Source organism: Pyrgilauda ruficollis, unplaced genomic scaffold (genome assembly GCF_017590135.1).
Source record: "Pyrgilauda ruficollis isolate IOZ18807 unplaced genomic scaffold, ASM1759013v1 scaffold276, whole genome shotgun sequence".
Classification (NCBI taxonomy): Eukaryota; Metazoa; Chordata; class Aves; order Passeriformes; family Passeridae; genus Pyrgilauda; species Pyrgilauda ruficollis.
In genome coordinates, this window is record NW_024524111.1 from 156,184 (window position 1) to 174,130 (window position 17,947).

Here is a 17,947-nt window from a genome sequence, read left to right on the forward strand (position 1 = left end):
AAATTCATGGGGGAATTCATCTTCCAGGTCCTAGGTTTGAGTTTATCCCAAGGCAAGGCTTAGCATCCAGCGAACACAGCATTAAGGAATTTTTTAGCAGTTTTCTTTATCATAAATGAGTCCATCTTTCAACAGCTCAGCTCCTTGTTATGTCCCACCCCTTCAACACACCAAGCTGCAGGTGAGACCCCAGCCATGACCCTGTGCTCCTGTAGCAGGCACCAGTGCACACGCAGGAGGTGTTCCCTGCCATCAGGGTGAGGGTCACCTCCAGGCATACAGGAGGTTTGGTGCTGTGCTGGAACAACCTCAGTTCCAGCACAGGCAAGAGTGAACCTCAAGCAGGAGATTCTGCTGGGCACAGCCATCCAGCACCTGCCACATAGCACCACAGTGGCTCCTTCCTCACCACTGACCAGTCCAAGGTACTCAGGAATGGTCTTAAAAGGTATCATGAGATGGATAAGCAACATTTGGGCTGCTGGGGGACTATCACCCTTGTCATCATCTCCCAGATCCTCTCTCCAGCATGGCTTAAGGCCGTGCACCTTGTGGCTGCCCTGACAGTAAAAGCAAAGGAACGAATTTGAATTTTTTTTCCTGGTTGCTCTCTCCAGTGAAGCATGCACTGCCAGGAGAGGCACCAGTAGGCTTCTCCCACCAAAAACTTTCAACCTCCTGACCCATGGCAGTGGAGAGCACGGCTCCATCCCTGCATGGCCAGCTCACCTGCTAGCTCTCATGGAGTATGTTCTGTCAGGAAATTTGGTCAGGAATGTTCAAAAGGATCACTCAGGATACTGAAGGAGTAATTTCTGAACAGCAGAGTGCCTAAATCCCAGCAAAATCCCACCTACTGCTCTCACATAAAAGCACCTGAGGATGCAAGGAATTCCAATGCACCGATGTGACGAATCCCAAAAATCAGCCCCTGGAGACTACAGCATTTCACTGCCCTTAACTCATCCCAGTGAGCCCACAGGGACCCAGGGGCTGGGCAGCATCTGCAGCCTGATGGCCCTACCTGCACTGGAGCCCTCGGCCACCCCATTCCAGGGGGCCCAAAATTTAGTCTGGGATGGGAATGGAGGAAACACAAGCACATGGACAAATCTGGGGCCATCAGCAGAATGCCAAGGGGAAGGAGCTGAGGGTGGCTCTCTGCTCATGCCCAGCTTCCAAGGTGAACTGGTGGTCCTTCCATGTGGGGGCAGCTCCTGTGCCTGGTCCCACAGGGCTGTGAAAACTCCCTGCTTTTGCCAGGCCGGTGCTATCCTACCGGCCATAATACCACATCCCTTACTCCACACCACTCCCCTTTCCCAAAAATACCAAAGCCTGCTGCAACACCCATCCTGCCTCTGCTGCAAACTCAGGACTTCAGCTTCTCCTCACTGGTAAGTCCATGGCTTTTTGTGACCATCAGGAACCTTCCTTGGGATGCTTGGGACCATGGGGCACACGTGTGAGGTCAAAGCTCTGCAGAGAGTGTGCAGAGCTTGGAGAGGTCCTATAGCCTTGCTGTGACCCTCCAGGGAAAATTCAAGGTCTTTTGGAAGACATGCTGTGAAGTGGTGAAGGAGGGATGGGATGGGGATGGGAATGGCTGGGATGGGATGAATGGGATGGGATGGGATGGGATGGGATGGATGGAATGGGATGAGACAGGATATGATGGGATGAGATGGATGGGATGAGGCAGGATAGGATGGGATGGAATGAGATGGGAATGGGGATGGGATGGGGATGGGATGGGGATGTTCTCCCACCATACCACCAGACCCTGATCCATAGTACACCCCAAAGACAGGAATACCAGTGAGATGGCTCCACCTGCACTGACCCCCAGGCTGCCAGCCCCCTGTGTGCTGGAGGGAACTCCACTTCCCTCCTCTGGGGATGCAGCAGCCCCCACATTGCCAGGCTCCACTTCGCTCTGGGGTTCTGGGCACCATCGCTCCCTGCGCAGGGAGAGAGCCATCCTCCCCTGCCCTGTGTTCCCATAATCCGCCTGCCTGGGTGTTCCATGCAGACAGATGCAATGATTTTGATGTCCCAGTGAACAAGCTGTCGGGATGCATCAGCCTCAAAGGGCAGCCTTCAGAGCTGCCTTCTCCTCCCATGCGCTGCCTGGGTGAGGAAAACCGATTCCAGCTTCGCGTGCGTGCGCACGCACACACACACACACACACACACACACACACGGTGTCACCAGTGCCTGAGATCTTCCAGCCTTTTAACTAAAAATCCTTGCAAACCCTATCCACAAGGAAGGGGAGGCAGCGAGCCTGGGGCGGGGGTCGGAGGGGAGGTGCCACTCAGCTGGCAGAGGGGCAGCCCCACGGGCAGAGCCCCGTGACGTGATGGAACCTGAGCGCTGCAGAGCCGTCAGGAGCCTGGGCAGAGATGAGCTGAGAAATGCCATGAGCAGAGCTGACATTAGCCCCCTGGCTGGGTACCTAATGAGCGGAGACACTGTCCATTTGTGGAGATGAGGAAAAGTTAAAAGATTTCCAAGCTGACACCTGGCAGCCTCCATCGGTGTTCCTGACCACACAGCAGGGGAAGGAGAACAGCGGTCACCCCCGGCTCCGCAGGGGTGGGTGAGCTGGATGGCCACGGGGTTGACATCTCAGCAGCTCATCCACACTGCCCAAATCTCCCCTGCTTGTGTTTTTTTGCCACCTTAAAAGAGAAACTGGTGCTTTGTGGGAGCTGGGGGGGGAGGTCTGGCAGGGTCCCATGCGGCCCCATACCCCAGGAAAAGGCAGCAGCATGGCAGGGAGAACATTCCTGGGTCTAGCAGCACACCAGACCTGCTCTAGGCTGGGATCTGGGCACAGGCAAAGGCTCCTTGTGTCCTGTGGTCTCCACATCCCAGGAGCAGGATGGCACTCAGCAATGCCTCAGCCCCCGACATCACCCAGCAGCCCCCCCACGCTTCCACAAACCTAGTTCTGTCAGTCCCTATAAATCCAGCCTTCCCTAACCCCACCCGTCACAATCCCTTCCCTAACTCACCTTCAGCCTCTTCCCAACCCACCACCTTCCACTGGTGACAAGACAGGAGTGATGGAGCAGGAAAAGGGAGAGCCCTGTATCACTCCTATTGCCTCCCAGCTCTCTCCTCAGGAAAACCTGGGTCTAAGTTTTTAAAACTTTTTTTTTTTTTTTTAAAGAGCCAGCAAACAGCCCCATTCCCCCCCAGATCCCACAGTGAAATGCTCTTCTCCCCACCTGCCTGCCTGCTTTCCTAAAGGCCAAGTGGATTTACAGAGAAAACACCTCCCTGCAAGTATCCTGGCTGAAAAGGGAGATCTTGGAGCATCCTCAAGGCTTTTCACCGGCCTAAAAAGCAGCTTAAAAACACTGACATTACTTCACATGGTTTTCACCACCTCCAGCAGCAAACAGTCTCAGGTCTAAACCCCATTACAAGCATGACTTTCACCTTCCTGGCTCCAGGGATTTTTGCTCCTTTCCAACAAATATAGCCAGAAATGCCCAAAAGAAGGGTGCAACCCTTTCCCTGGGATGCCTGGGAGTGCAAACAGCAGCTGGGTTCAGGCTGCTCCTCCCTGGCACCCGCTGACCTGCTGGGCTTGAGCAGATGGAGCAGCCACAAATCCCCCTGTAAGCCAGGGAAGGAACTAATCTCCTAGAGGACAAACTGGTTGGCAAGAGGGGGAAGCTCAACGTTCCACCTTTTCCTCCTTCCTCTGGCAAACCCAGCAGCACCCACCATACCCAGAGGGATCACAGCACTCCCGAGGGCAGAAGAGGCACCAGGAGTTTGGGTACCTGGTGGAGACCTAAACTGGGGACAGAAGACATTCAGGTGACAGCAAGCTAAGCCTTACCTGCCCCGTGCAGAGAGGCACAGCAGCTGGTGTCTCTGTGTGGAAAACCACATCTGGTGAGCTCTTAAAACTTCCAAAATGCTCTCCAGACATGACGGGCTGAGGCTTCTTTCAGACTGAGAGGTCCTTGGTGGGTGTGGAAAGCTGGAGGAGCAGCCACTGGGATGAGGTGGATTACCCACAGTGGAATCCCTGGTCCTTCCTCACTGTTGGAGGAGGATTAAGTCCACTGGAGAGGATTAATCCAGGTTCACAGTATGGGATCTGAAGAGCCAAACGCTCTCTCCAAAACACAGATATCCCCAGAAGGACTGGGAATGACAACATGCTGATGTCAAAGCCCCACAGCAGATCCCAGCATGGACATCACCCCCAGCCATGCTCCCCCCATGCCTTTCAGAAAGGTGTTTCTGCCCCAAAGACCCCAAACCACAAGTCAGCCCAAGGACATACAGCCTGGTCCTGCTCCCAGGGCCATCCACCAGCACCAACGCTCTCCAGCTCATTTTCCTTCTGCTCCAGAGGCCATGGAAAGTGAGAAGGTCAGCAAATTTCATGCCACTCTTCATTCTTCTGGGTTATGTTTTTGTATCCTCTCCTCTTTTCTTTCTTGTGCCCCCTCTTCCCTTCCCTAAGGGCTGGAAAACTTCTGTGTGCTCACAAGGGACAAATGACTTGCCAGATATTGCCAGCCCTACTCAGGACAAGGCGGGAGAGCTGATGAGGACAGGCACAAGAGCTCTCAGAAACGCTTGGAAGGAGGAGGCTGCAGCCCAGGGAGAGGATGGAAAAGGCACAGGCTGGGATGTGTGGCATCGGGATCTGGATTGCACCCTGCACCTCTGATGGAGGATCATGAATGGCCAGCAGAACCTGGGGAAGCCCTGATGAGGTGTGACACCCACAAGTGTGTCACAGCATCAGTGCCACCTCTCTGGTTGCCACTGTACATCCAAAGGAATGGCCTGGGACAGACGGTGTGCCATTGGTGTGTCCCTGGGGATCACGGTCACTCAAGCTATGCAGTCAAAACAGGCAATTTCAAGTCCCCCATTAACCCATCCCCATGTCCTGGACAGGAGATTTGTGGAAAATCCCAGCATTTCCTTGAGGGAACCCCAGAAAAACCTGTTTTCCAGGTAGGGAAACTGAGTCACAGAGGAAACCACCATGGACAGGCCTGCCTGTCCCATGGAGCCACAATGTCCCAGGGAAGGGCTTCATTTCCCAGATACCCTGGGCTCACGTTGTCATGCCCTGCCTTCATGGTATCAGTCTAATAAAAGCCTTTAAATAGGGAATTGTTTCTATATTTTAAGGAAAGTTTAGAGGCACAGAGTGAGTGAGCATCTCTGGAGGTCTCTGGCCCAGCTCCCACCCCAAGCAGAGTCACTCCAGAGATGGATTAGGCTGCCTGGTACGAAATTACTCCACCCTGAAACCTCAAAACTTTTTCCAAGCCCTCCATTTATTTTCTGCCTGCACACAATGAGATGTTCCCTGGATGCCCTCAGCCACCGCCATTGCCAAAAGGCCTCATTTTTGTCCTTTTCAGAGCACACTGAAAGGTAGCAGGGACCTCACCACAGATCATCACCTGGATAAAAGGAGACCACTGCATGGTGGTGCCCACAGTGGTGACGTCCCCATATCCATGGTTGTGACCCCGTGCCCAGAGCAGTGTCCAGCCTGGAATGGCCACCAGCCTGCGTGACCTGTGCCAGGGGGAACATGCCACCATCGCCCCAAGGGTCCCCTGGACAGCACCAGGCCTGGGGTGGGGCTGTTCCAGCCTCCTCACCTCCGGAGTGGGTTGTAGGCGCAGCACAACCTGGAGGCACATCTGGCAGTGTTGGAAGGGTGGTGCTGCAGCAGGATGGGTGGCTCCTTCCCTGCGGAAAAAAGGGATGAGAGTCAGTTACGGAGCAAAAGCATCCTCCAAACAATGTGCCCCCCACAGCAGGTCCCCATCCTGACGACACCCACACAAGCGTTTGAACCCATGCCAAAGATGTCACCACCACAATTCTCTCAGGACAAGCAAGTCCTAGATGCAGCTTTTCCCAGCCCAGCTGAGCAGAGTCCTATAAGGCATGATCAGAGGCCTCTGGGGCACTTGGATTTTCAGGAAATCATCACCTTGTGCTGGGAAAGTAGGGACAAGAGGGTTTGCTCCTCGGTGGCAGGGATGCATGAGTCATCCTCCAGCCTGATGCCCTTGAAACACAGCCAAAAAAGCTTTTACCCAAAGTAGCCAGCAATAGGATACCAGAGCTGGAGCTCCAGGATTAACCCTTTCCTGGCAGAAGCTGGCTGGCTGCCCTGCCATGCGGATCCTTTCTCCTCCTCTGCTCAGTGCTGAGTTTTCCCACTGTGTGCACCAGGTGCCAACACTGCCTTGGCAAGGGCAGGAAGGGGGACATGCCATGAGACCCCTATGATGGGTTGCTGCCACGACCAAATGGGGTTGGAAACACAGGCCCAGCCCCCCAAATGGGGAAATGTCTTTTCTCTTCCACATGTCCCACCACAAAGCCTGCCCAGCAAACAGGACAATGCTTGGGGTCCACCAAAGCGAAAACAGAACTCAAAAAAATAAGGTGGAAAATCTAAAGCTCTTTATTTCCACTGCTTTGGAGGGAAGGCTCTTGACTCCTGCACTCCCAAGTCCTTGTTTCATTTAGGAACCCACCAAATATCCATAGCTCTGATGGGATCCTCATTGCTTGCCAAGACTTGATGAGCCTTCCCCAGAATAGGGGGAACTAGCCTCCTGGAGAATCCCATATTCCCTCCTTGACAGAAAAGAGCCCCTTGGGGACAAGTGGGAATTACTGTGTTAAAAGGAGGTTTTCCTGCCTGCAGGCAGGCAGAGAGATGCCAGCACCCAGCTTTCCTGCCAGCCTGATGACAATGGACCTATTCCTGCAGTGTGGAAAGGTGGGAGCTTCAAATCATGGCCATGGCAGTGGGCACGAGCATCACTGAGCTGGGACAGGGCAAGAAGATGGAGGATGATGCTCCTTCCCCAGGGCTGGGAATGAAGGGTCCACCAGGAGTGGCTGCTGCACTGCAGCCTTGCTGTACAGGGCCCCAAAACATGCCCAGCCTCTCCTGGGGCCATCAGAAAGAGAAGGGAAATGTGCTGGGGGTTACATTGGTACCCACTAACCTGGGCTGGAGTCTCCTGCCACAGCCCCATGGACCCGAGCATAGCTCAACCCACCCCAGCAGTCTGGCAGTGTTTTGGTATCTTTTATTTTGGTATTCCTTTACTGCCCAGGGCATTTAAAGCCAGTTCAGACAGGGATTTCCCTCTCAAATTCTCCCACAGGCCGCTACGCAAATGCTCCTTGAAAGCATGGATTAGGTCACAGAGATTTTGAGTGGCTTCTTCACCTTCCCCAGGGTTCTTCATCCTGTTTGCTTCCTTACAGTCTGCAGCGGGGGCTGCTGACCATCCCCTCAACCCTGGGGGATCCCTGTGCCCCTGCCAGCCCACCCCAGACCCTGGGCGCAGTGTCCTGTGTCTCCCACCAGGACCACCCGCTCCCTTGTACTGCATCCCTCACGATGCACTGACGCTCTCGGCTCTCCCAAGGATGGGCAGCATGAACTGCCCAGGCCTGGAAAGCCTGGAAAACCCGATCTGTGCCACAGCAGTGGGCATTCCCCCACACCCCCAGCACCAGGGGCACCACGGCCCCGAGCTGCACGATCTGCCCTGACTGCCTGCAGGACTGGGGGGAATCCCTGCAGTGACTCCCAGGGAGCCATGCAGCATGGGGTAGGGATCTCTGCAGTGCAGCGCGTGCCGGAGGATGCTGCACTGGCCAGGCTGCTGCACGGACCCCTCCCCAGAATGGGTCTCACCCAGACACCAGGAGGATCTGCTGAAAGGAGATGGGCAATAAACACTGCCCCAGGAGCCAGAGCTGAATAAACTGACTCCTCCTGAGCCCGCTCCATGTGATGAGAGGTGGTGGCTCCAGTGGGGAGTAACCCAGCACAGAGCTCCCACTGCTCCCCCGAGGTCCCTCAAGGCACATGCTGAGGACTCAGCTCAGTGACCAAGTGGGTGACAGCCCTGCCTGTGGCAGGGGGTTAAAATTAGATGGTCTCTAAGGTCCTTTCCAACCCAAATAATTCTGTGATTCTATGATGATTCTGACTTCGGAGGAAGAACAGTAAAGTCCTGCCTGGAGAAATGGGTTCCCAGGAGATATCTACCCAGCTACAGGGGAAGTTTTGAGGCCTGGGACCCCTTTTCTCCCCCCAGTACTGATGCTGAGGCTGCATTTGCACCACTTGGTGACCACCACACCTGGAGCACGGGTTCATAAGTGACCACCAGCCTGACACTTGTGAAATGTCATGGGTGCTGGCACCCAAAAACCAGCAGCCAGGGCTCAGAAACACACCGTGGGACCTCGGGATATTCCCAGCCGAAGTCACGCAGCATCTCCGCCGTCACCCAACCCTATGCACTCTTCTCGCTGCACTAGCAAGTCAGGGCGGGGTCGGAAAGCCGTTCCCCTTGGGGACCCCCACTTATCCCCAAGCGGAGACAGCAGTTTGGGATTGTTTCAGCAGAGCCCGGGAGCCTCCCAAGGTTGGGAGCCAGGGACCGAAAACTCCCAGCAGCCTGGCAGAGCCGCCCAGCCGGGAAGGTGGGAGCACACGGGGGCACCTCCTGCGGACGGGGGGGACACGGGGACAGGGTCGGTGGGTGCACGCCCTCCGCCCCCCGGAGTGAGAGTGCACCGGGAGCCGCCTAGCCCCGGTGCTGCCGCCAGCACACCCATCGGCGTCCCCGCACGGGGACCCTCCTTCCCCGCTCCAGGTCCTGGGCCCCCCACGCCCAGAACACAGCCCTCAGAGAAGGCAAAGTCCTACCTGTGTCCGGACGGACGGACCGAGGCTCGGCTGGGGCAGGGCGGGGGAGCGGCAGGGCTGACTCAGGGGCGGCGGCAGCCAGAGCGGAGCGGGAGCGCCCAGCCCTGCCCGCCACCCGCCCGGCTCTGCCCAGCCCCCCGACTTCCTGCCCCTGCCCCGTCCCTTCCCGTCCCAGACCCAGTCCCTGCCCCGTTCCTGTCTCTAAACCTGCTCCTCCCCCGCCCCAACTCCTCCTCTAACCCCTGCTCCTGCCCCAGCCCCTCCACCGCCCTCTCCCTAGTTCAGCCCCTGTATCTGCTCCCTGCCGAAACTCCTGCTCTTCCCCCTACTCAGTCTCTACTCCTGCCCCCGCCCCGTCATTGCCCTCTCCCTAATACAGCCCCTGCCCCTAAACTGGCTCCTCCTGTCCCAGCCCCTGCTTTTCCCCCTACTCAGTCCCTACTCCTTCCCCCGCCTTTCACTGTCCTCGCTCTTCTGCAGCCCCTGCTCCTGTCCCTAAACCAGCTCTGACCTAGCCAGTCCCTGCCGCTGCCCTGTGGTGGCTGGGGGCAGTCCCAGGTGACACCGCCCACGGTGACTCTGCCCCAGCGTGACTCTGCCGCAGGATGCTGGCATTGCCCGGGTGCTCAGCACCGCCCAGGACCCACAGCCTGCGGAGCTCCTGCACCCGGACCCGGCTGCGTTTAAGGGAGGCACCTAACCCTGCCGTCAGGGATGGACAGACAGGTCCCACCTGCCCGCAGGAGGGACAGGGTGGAGACAGGGAGCTGGCGGACACGTCTGCCTGTAGGGCTGGAAGCCTCTGAGTTGGAATATCCAGGGCTGCCTGGACCTTACAGGCTGGCTTGGGTGGGACGGGGGTGTGTGTGTGTGTGACAGTCCCCAGACGTCTGGGATCCTGCTGCCGCACTTCCAGGCGGGAAGATATAAATATTTCAGCGGAATAGCCGAGCCCTGTCAGCTTGCATTTGCTTCTGGCAGGGTGAGCGCTGGGAAAGCGGGAGGAAAGGCGGGGAGAGAAGATGCCCTCGCAAGATTCGCTCGGAAGATGCGTCATCTCTCGGGAGATGGGGCACCAGCTCCGAGGCCCGATTCTCGGGGGGCTCCACCTCCTCTAGAGATCCTCTTCCCTCCGGGAGAAGTGCACGGCCGTGCTTCAGCCCTACCAGGTCCTGAAGGCCGGACTCACCCCATAAGCAACTCTCGGGGGTTGCTGCCAGGCTGGGCGAGGGGATGAGAAGTTTCGGGAGCTCTGCTTGGAGCACAGCGGGGAACTCCTCGGGACCCTCTGGGATACGGCGCAGCGCAGACTGGAACAAATCCACCCCCAAGAAACAAACGGAGTGCAGAAATAAATCCAAGCAGCCATGGGTACCATAAATCAGCGGAGGAAGGGGCGGCAGGGTCCCGCAGGGCCCGCAGCCCAGAGGCCACGGCAGACGCGAAAGGAGCTGACCCCGGCTGAGGGCAATGGAAAAGGGAGTCCTTCACGCCCTGCCGATGCTTTCGGAAGGGGATTTGTCCCTACATGTGACACAGGTGCCGGCGCAGCTCTGTCCCGGCGTGGCCGGGCTCTTCCTTTTCCTCCTCCTCCCCTTCCTCCCTCCCACTGCACTCTGGGGTTTGTAGTCCTCCCCCCGTTACGCGGAGCGAGACTACATTTCCCGAAGTACTCCCACACCCTCCTCCTCCTCCTGCTCCTCCTCGTCCTGCTGCCGCTGCCGCTGTCCCGGGCTCGCCGCCGATCGGGCTCGGGTGGCAGCGGGGAGCCCCGGATCCCCGCCTTGCCCCGGCCCGCAGTGCCCATGCCCGCCGCCCACCAGGTACGGGGTGCGGGAGTCGCCGGGCCGGTGACGTGCCCGGTGGGGGTCCTTGGGATGCCGACAGTGTTGTTTCCCCCGGGTGCTGAGGCTGTGTGCCGGTGCTGTGTTGTTTACCCCCGCCTCTGTTTCAGGGTGAGCAGGTGCCGCGTACCCCCAAAACCCTCCTCTGCCAAGTGCACCCCTCGCCACCCCGCAGCGCCCATCCCTTGGTGCTGGGCGGTGGGAGGCAGAGAGGTGCCCCTGCGGTGGCGGAGGGTGCACTTTCAGGAGCTTCCCAGCCCTTGTTTTACCGAAGATAGCCCAAGGATTCGCGCTCCCCATTCGGCGTGGCAGCTCCGCACGTGGTGCCTTGGCAGTGTCGCCTGTATGTCACCGACACGCGGCTGGGCGGAGGGCATCACGCCGACGACCCCCAGGTCTGTCCCCTCTGCACCATGGTGGCCGTGGCTCTGCGGGGAGCTGAGCCTGAGCTCAGCCGCCCTGTCACCTGTGACCCCGGGCTGACAGCGGTGCGTGGCGTGACAGTGATCCGTGTCAAGGTCACACCCAGATAACTCGGTGATAAACAGGTTCACACGGTGATAACGGACCGGCTCTGCTCCCTCTCCCTCCCTCTCTCTTCTCCTTCTTCCTCTTCCCTTCACTCCCTGGCTTGCACCAGGAACGAAGGATGGAGCATTCCCTGGGACTTGTGCCCACTCACCTCGAGCAGAGGAGCTCCATGGATGTTCTGGAGAAGGGGGATTGGGTGCGGCCGGATGGGTTCTGGTCTGGAGTCCCTTAGTGTGTGGGGACACACATGCTAGGAGTTAGGAGCCAGTGCTCCTGGGAATGGAGCAGCTTCATGGAGCTGCGTCCTGGATTTAGTGTGGGAGGTTTTCTGTGGGCCGGCGATGCATGTGTGTATCCCTCCTGGATGGACAGGGCAGGAATGGGGAGCAGACGGTGGCAAACATTCCGTAGGGGTTGGGGTGCACGTGGCGGCAAGCAGCTGCTGCAGGTGACATCCATAGCCCAGCCTGGGGACAAGAAAGCGATGGAGCAGAGTCCAGGCGCTCGCAGCTGGCAGTGGCCCTGGCACGGTGCTGGGGTGGGTGTTTGGCGGGGGCTAGCCCTTGCTCCTTGCCCCTTACTCTTCCTGCCACAGCAGGGGCCGGTGCTCCCGTCAGTGCTGGACAGGCTCTCTGGGCAGCGAGTGAGTGAGCACCTGTTTTGATCCTCAGGGATTTGTTTAGGAGGTAGGGACTGTTTGTCCAGCAGTGAGCTCTGGCACATGAGTGTTTTGGTGACACTCAGGCACCAGTGCTGAAATCCCATGGGAATTCTGGAGCGGTGGGTCCTCACTGGGACAAATGGACACTTGGCTTACTGTAGATTTAGGTCACCACCAGCTTTCCTCAGCCACCATCGGTGCTGGCTCATGTGCCTGTTTATCCTGTGTCATCTTGCGGGGGTGGGGGGGGGGGGGGGAAAATTATCCCCTAATTTCACTATGCAGGATCCAGTGGGACACAGACTGGGACCATGAACTTACTTTTTAATGACTGTGTTTACTTGTTCTGTGGTTATCAGGGTAATCAGGTTTCTAAACCTTGCTCCCGTGGCGTATATTGGCATACAAGGAATCATGTGGCATGAAAAGTCACCTTGGTGACTTCTTGTGGGAGTGGGAAGTGCTGGGAGGACACCAGTCCAGGCCTTCTCCTGTCCCTGCTCTCATCCCATGACCACTAATTAGGTCTCCTGGCGCTGCCAGATTTCCTGCAGCCAAACCTCAGGATCTGAGCTTTTAATCCCCCTCTGGACCATGAATCTCGTAGCATTTTGCATTCTCCCCAGGCTGGGCATTGTGTCCCAGAGCCCAGAGTTTTTGGGAAGAACCAAGGGGCAGCTGCTTGCCTGTGGCTCAGCTGAAGTCCTGCCAGCCACCCCGCTACTGAATAACACGGGTGGCCCCATGCCTGGTGTACACATTAACTCATTTCCACAGCCAGCACATTCCTGTGCCATCCCCTCTGGAGCACCCCCAGTGCAGGGCGTCTGCATCCCTCTGCCTCTGCAGCTCAAAGGGAAGTGTTGCTCCAGGAAGCAGCAAAACCCCACCGCGTCTTAAAGGGGAGGAAAAGGAGGTGATGGGAGCTGAGGATGCCACACTGTGGATCCAGATGCTCCATGCATCCAGGCTCCGGATGCACGTGATGTATGAATGCCGCCCGAAATGATCCCCCCCTGCTTCTGCACAGCAAGATGCATAGCTGTTTTTCTTCTTCCCAGAACATCTCCTGGGGAGAAGGTAGTGGTATTTATTTGCCTTGCGATTCTGGAGGAATTTTGAGCCTGTGCCAAATGCTGCTTTTTCCGCAGAAACCGCAGCGTCCTGGTTTTCCATGCGTCCGAGAGCGCCTGTGGACAGAGAGGGGCTGTGTGGTCCAGCAGAGCCTATTAGTATAGCTAATGGCTCCCAGGATAATGCCGCTGTCCTGCTGCAGAGCCGTCCCCAAGAATGATGGCGCCAAAAAGCCGGCACCGGAGATGGTACCAGACCAGCGCTGGAAGGTGCAAGTCTGCTACCTCTGCTTCTATGGCTTCATGACACAGATCCGGCCCGGGGAGAGCTTCATCACCCCCTATCTCCTGGGGGCAGACAAGAACTTCACAAAGGCAGAGGTGAGCTGTGGGCATCGGGTCCCCCACCCTGGTGTCCCCATTCATGGCCATGGTCACCATCCTGGGGCTGTCCAGAGCGTCCCTCAGTGCTTCTGGGGTGCACAGGGGTGTCGTGTCCTGGGCATGGCAGCATGTGGTGACTCGCGGTGGTGCTTTCCGGGCAGGGGAGGTGGTGTATTGTGGGGCCTTGTCTCACTTGTCTGTGAGGTCACCCTGTCCCCTGAGTCCCAGGCTCAACTTGCATAAAACCTCATGCCCAGGCTGCCAACTAATTTTGGCAGTGTGTGACCCCTGCCCGCCTTATCTGCCTGTGGGAGGGTGCTGGGTTGGGAGAAGTCATGCCCCATCCCACTGGGAAGACTTTTCCATGATGGCAGAGTGCACTGCCAGGCCGCTGGCAACGATGGGGTTAGACAGGGAGGGGCCACAATATCATCGATCCCAGCTGGCTGCTGCGCCTGTGGGAACGCTGCATTCCTGGCACAGGAAGGGGCCGAGGCTCAGCCAGACCCCCAGCCGAGCATGCTGCTGGTCACATTCCTCCCTGAGGAAGTGCTGCCATGGGGGTCAGCAGCCAGTGCCCATACCATCTGCAGGTTGGGGGGCATCCCCAGGGATGTGCCTAGCGCTCAGCCCCTCCTTGCCCTCACGGCAGGTGACCAATGTGATCACGCCGGTGCTGTCCTACTCCTACATGGCCGTGCTGGTGCCCATCTTCCTGCTGACAGACTACCTGCGCTACAAGCCTGTGCTGGTGCTGCAGAGCCTGAGCCACATCTCCATCTGGCTGCTGCTGGTGCTGGGCACTTCTGTCCTGGCCATGCAGCTGATGGAGTTCTTCTACGGCATCACCATGGCTGCCCGCATTGCCTACTCTTCCTACATCTTCTCCCTGGTCGCCCCGTCCCGCTACCAGCGGATGGCCAGTTATTCCCGCTCCGCTGTGCTCCTGGGGGTTTTCACCAGCTCCGTGTTGGGCCAGCTCTGCGTCACCTTGGGTGGTGTCTCCTTCCTCACCCTCAACTACGTCTCCTTGGGCTTCGTCAGCTTTGGCCTCATCCTCACCGTCTTTCTCGAGCGGCCGCGGCGCAGCCTCTTCTTCAACCGGCCCGGGGAGGCCGGTGACGCTGCTGTGCCCACTGAGCTGGACAGGATGGCCGGGGGGGACAGCAGGGGGCAGGCACGGGGCTGGCGGGACATGGTGCTGTGCCGTATGCTGCGGGAGCTGGGAGCGCTGGCCAGACAGCCCCAGCTCCGTCTCTGGTCCCTGTGGTGGGTCTTTAACTCAGCTGGGTACTACCTGATGCTGTACTACGCTCACATCCTCTGGAACGAGATCTCTCCCACCACGGACAACCGCCGGGTGTACAATGGAGGCGTGGATGCTGCCTCCACGCTGCTAGGTAAGTCGCCTGGGATGGGGACACTGGGGGTGTGGGGGGACACACATCCTGCTGCCTCCTGGGAATGGCTGGGGACACCAGAGGCAGGGGGTCACTGCTGTCCTGCTGCACCCCTTGGGAATGGTGGTCCTTACGGTATTTTTGGTGGTCTGGCATTGGGGATGACGTGATGGTCACCGGGCTGGGTCCCAGCCTCGGTAGGGCAGGGGATCCTTGAGGTGCTCACAGCATCCTTCATCCCTCCCCAGGAGCTGTCGCCTCCTTTGCTGCTGGCTACGTCAAGATCCGCTGGACGCTGTGGTCAGAGCTGGTGATTGGAGTGGTTACGGCATTCCAGGCAGGATTACTCCTGCTTATGAACTACACCACCAACATCTGGCTGTGCTATGCTGCCTACATCCTCTTCCGTGGCTCCCACCAGTTCCTGGTGCCCATTGCCATGTGCGTGGTGCTCCCGGGGACCCACTCCTACCCCGGCAGCCAGGTTGATGCCAGGGGTTCACCAGTGCTCCCATTTTTCCCAGTTTCCAGATTGCTACCTCTCTCTCCAAAGAGCTCTGTGCTCTGGTCTTCGGGGTCAACACCTTCTTTGCCACAGTGCTGAAGACCATCATCACCATCATCGTGGCTGACAAGAGGGGCTTGGGTTTATCCGTGCATCCCCAGGTAGGGCTGGGGTCACACCTAGGATGGAGGTGGTCCCTGAATGGTGTGGGATGAAGGGAGGGCTCAAAAATGCTGTTCTCCCCTCTCTCCTCTTTTGCAGTTTTATGTATATTTTGGCTACTTCACCCTGCTGGCCATGGTCTACCTGCTGGCGGCCATCAGAGTGGGTGTACAGCACAGCCACCGCAGGCAGCCGGTGGAGCTGGCCCTGGCCAAGGAGCCATGCCAGCTCCCAGTGGAAATTCCAGCACAGGAGAAAAGCCCGGAGGCGAGCACCGTGCAAGCCTGAGCACTGGCACCGCGACACTGTGGCCGGCTCTTGGCTCCCGAAGTGAGCATTGTCTTCGCCACCGTGTGCTTGGTGTCCTGTCCCACTCCTGGTTCTGGGTGCTATTCTGCATGGATGTAACCGTTGGGACATGTTTTCTGCTCTGTGAGGACAGGGCTGTGCCCCTTCCCTGTCCCTACACACAGAGTTGGGGCAGGATTCCCATGCTGCCACTGCCGTGTGTCACACAGGGGTATGGATGGGGACCCATCCCGCTGCATCCCCATCATGGCATGGAGCCAGGCTACAGGAGGATGTTTCTTTATTCAGTGCCTTTAGAAAATGGTTTATAGGACACAATTGATGACAAAAAAATAATATAAAGATCCACACGCTTTAAATTGCATTAATTACACAAAATACAGTAGACTGTAAGAAATAGAGACCGTGTGACTCGCACAGCTTTTATGGTAATAATTTCCATACAATAACAAAAAAAGCTACTTACAAATTTCTCTTTTTTCTTTCCTTTTTTTTTTTTTTTTGGTAATTTTTTAGCACCTTGAATTTGCCCCCACCAATTCCAGCCAGCTTTGCTGTGCCTTTGCCATCCAAGCCCAGCAAAGGTGACATGGGGAGGGGGGCATGGCAGTGCCTGCCCTCAGTACCACACATGCTCAACACACACGCACACAGAGAAACACGTGCCAGGGCACAGCTGGCCACGTCTTGGGGCCACCCTGTCACCCCAGTACCTGTGCTGGGCTGGCTGTAGCTGTACCTGGGCTGTGGGGCCACAGCCGGGGGTCCCCAGGGTGCATGGATGGGATGGGGGAGACCAGACTCCCACCAGAGCTCTGCTGGCTGGGAGGTGGAGGTGAGAATGGTGATGGGATGGTCCTTACCTGGGCAGGACGGAGACCATCTGGGAGAGCCCCAGCATCACCACAGGAGAGTCCCTTGGGTGGGATGCTGGTGTCTTGGCTGGAGAAGACCCTGTGGCCTCAGCAGCAGGGATTTGGGTCCAACCCCAAGCTCCTGGTGAGGACAGGGCAGGGCCAGGGGGCTGGTGAGAGAGGCCCCACAGGCTTTTGCGGGCAACAGCCCTCATGGCAGCACTGAAATCTCCCTGCCGAGCATCCTCCCACCCAGTCATCCCAAGAAGAGCATCCGAGCAGGGAGGGGAACAAGCTGAAGTGGTTAAATATTAGGAGTTAGAAGAGGAGGAAGAGGAAGGCCACCAGCCCATGGCTGCCCTGCCCCGGGTGGGACCTGAGCCCCTGCCAACCCAGGGCAGGGGCCATGGCAATACTCTTTGGCTTCAGGTCTGCAGGAGAAAGAAACCCTGCGGGGCGAGAATGGGCGTGTGGAGGGGGCTGAGGGGCCCAGGGGCGGTGGGGTGCAGGCTTGCCCAACCCTCCCCAGGGACATGGGGGTACTCGGGGGTGCCAGGGCAGGTATCACTTTTTGGTGGCAGTCATGAAGCTGTTCTCAATGCAGAGGACGACAAAGGCGTGCTGGCAGCTGCTGGCTGCCTGCTCCAGCAGTTTTCCAGAGGCCAAGGAGGAAGCCTGGCCGGTGACTGCACGCTCCTCTGTCCGCCATGTCTCACAGTAGCTCTCGGGCAGGCGCCGACCCTTGGCATCCGAGCCATGCCAGACACTCTTCTGTGGCCTGGAAGGGTGAAAGGTGGGGGGCTGCTGCTGCCCTGCCATGCTCCAAACCCCATTTCCCCATCACTCAGTCCTGCACTCACCATCCCGCATCCCGCAGGACATCCCGGCCATCAAAGGAGAGGATGCGGGCGCCGGTTCTCAGCGGGGCCCCGCTGCCCGTGAAAAGGGCTTCCCAGTTATTGAAGAGCACTTCATCCTGTAGGAAAGGTGGGAAAATGGAGGAGGTGGGGGTTTAGCCCTGCCTGCACCCCAAGAGCAGCCCAGAAGCTCCAAGCCCCAGCAGCCTCTGGGAAGGGGATGCTTCATGATGGATGAGGGCTTTGCTATCCTCTGCATCTCAGACCTTGGTGGTGCTGGCTTAATAGTTGAACTTGCTGATCTTAAAGAGATCTTTTCCAACCGTAATGACTCTGTGATCCTATTCTGTGATCCATCAGAGCTCAGAGAGTGTTGAGAAGGGGATGGGGACATGCATACCCGGAGGTTGACAATGGGGACGGTGGCACGGTCAGCCCTGCGCACGATGCTGTAGAGATCCTGCAGGCGCGAGGACAGGAAGGCGCGGAAGGTGCCAGCCAGCCCAACCTGACGGGCTTGCTGGAAGCACTGGAAATCGGCGCCCCGGATGCCGCGCATGCCACCGCTCAGCGGGGTGTTCAGGGCCACCAGGTGCAGCTGCCAAGAGGGG

At 57.9% G+C, this 17,947-nt stretch overlaps 3 protein-coding genes across 42 annotated transcripts in view; 1 reads left to right on the top strand and 2 right to left on the bottom strand.

Moving 5' to 3' along the window:
- PCBP3 (poly(rC) binding protein 3) overlaps nt 1-10,349 on the bottom strand; it is a 55,715-nt gene extending 45,366 nt beyond the window's left edge. For 9 of the 38 annotated variants that reach the window (XM_041471767.1, XM_041471753.1, XM_041471760.1 and 6 more), the window contains exons 1-2: nt 8,757-8,915; nt 5,662-5,752 (exon numbers count right to left, since the gene is read on the bottom strand). The gene's annotated coding sequence lies outside the window, so the exon portion shown is untranslated. Of the gene's footprint in view, nt 1-5,457; nt 5,753-8,756; nt 8,921-9,945 lie in introns of those variants that run through there. The other 29 variants (XM_041471748.1, XM_041471752.1, XM_041471747.1 and 26 more) reach the window with 9 other exon arrangements.
- Nucleotides 10,350-10,416: 67 nt separating this feature from the next.
- On the top strand, nt 10,417-16,097 carry SLC19A1 (solute carrier family 19 member 1). Of its 2 annotated transcripts, none has more exons than XM_041471726.1 (6): nt 10,417-10,579; nt 12,944-13,246; nt 13,902-14,649; nt 14,898-15,090; nt 15,174-15,315; nt 15,416-16,097. In XM_041471726.1, exons 2-6 carry the CDS (start codon nt 13,034-13,036, stop codon nt 15,602-15,604), a joined length of 1,485 nt encoding a protein of 494 aa, XP_041327660.1. In that variant the 5' UTR covers nt 10,417-10,579; nt 12,944-13,033; the 3' UTR covers nt 15,605-16,097. The 2 variants fall into 2 exon arrangements, with proteins under 2 accessions (XP_041327660.1, XP_041327661.1); XM_041471727.1 differs by lacking the exon at nt 10,417-10,579 and adding an exon at nt 10,830-10,995.
- A 144-nt stretch (nt 16,098-16,241) lies between these two features.
- Nucleotides 16,242-17,947, bottom strand: part of COL18A1 (collagen type XVIII alpha 1 chain) — a 35,558-nt gene continuing 33,852 nt past the window's right edge. For both annotated transcript variants that reach the window (XM_041471723.1, XM_041471722.1), the window contains 3 exons: nt 17,737-17,934; nt 17,340-17,455; nt 16,242-17,257 (listed from right to left, as the gene is read on the bottom strand). In XM_041471723.1, the coding sequence (XP_041327657.1) occupies nt 17,044-17,257; nt 17,340-17,455; nt 17,737-17,934 (528 nt within the window). In that variant the 3' untranslated portion in view covers nt 16,242-17,043. The remainder of the gene's footprint in view (nt 17,258-17,339; nt 17,456-17,736; nt 17,935-17,947) is intronic.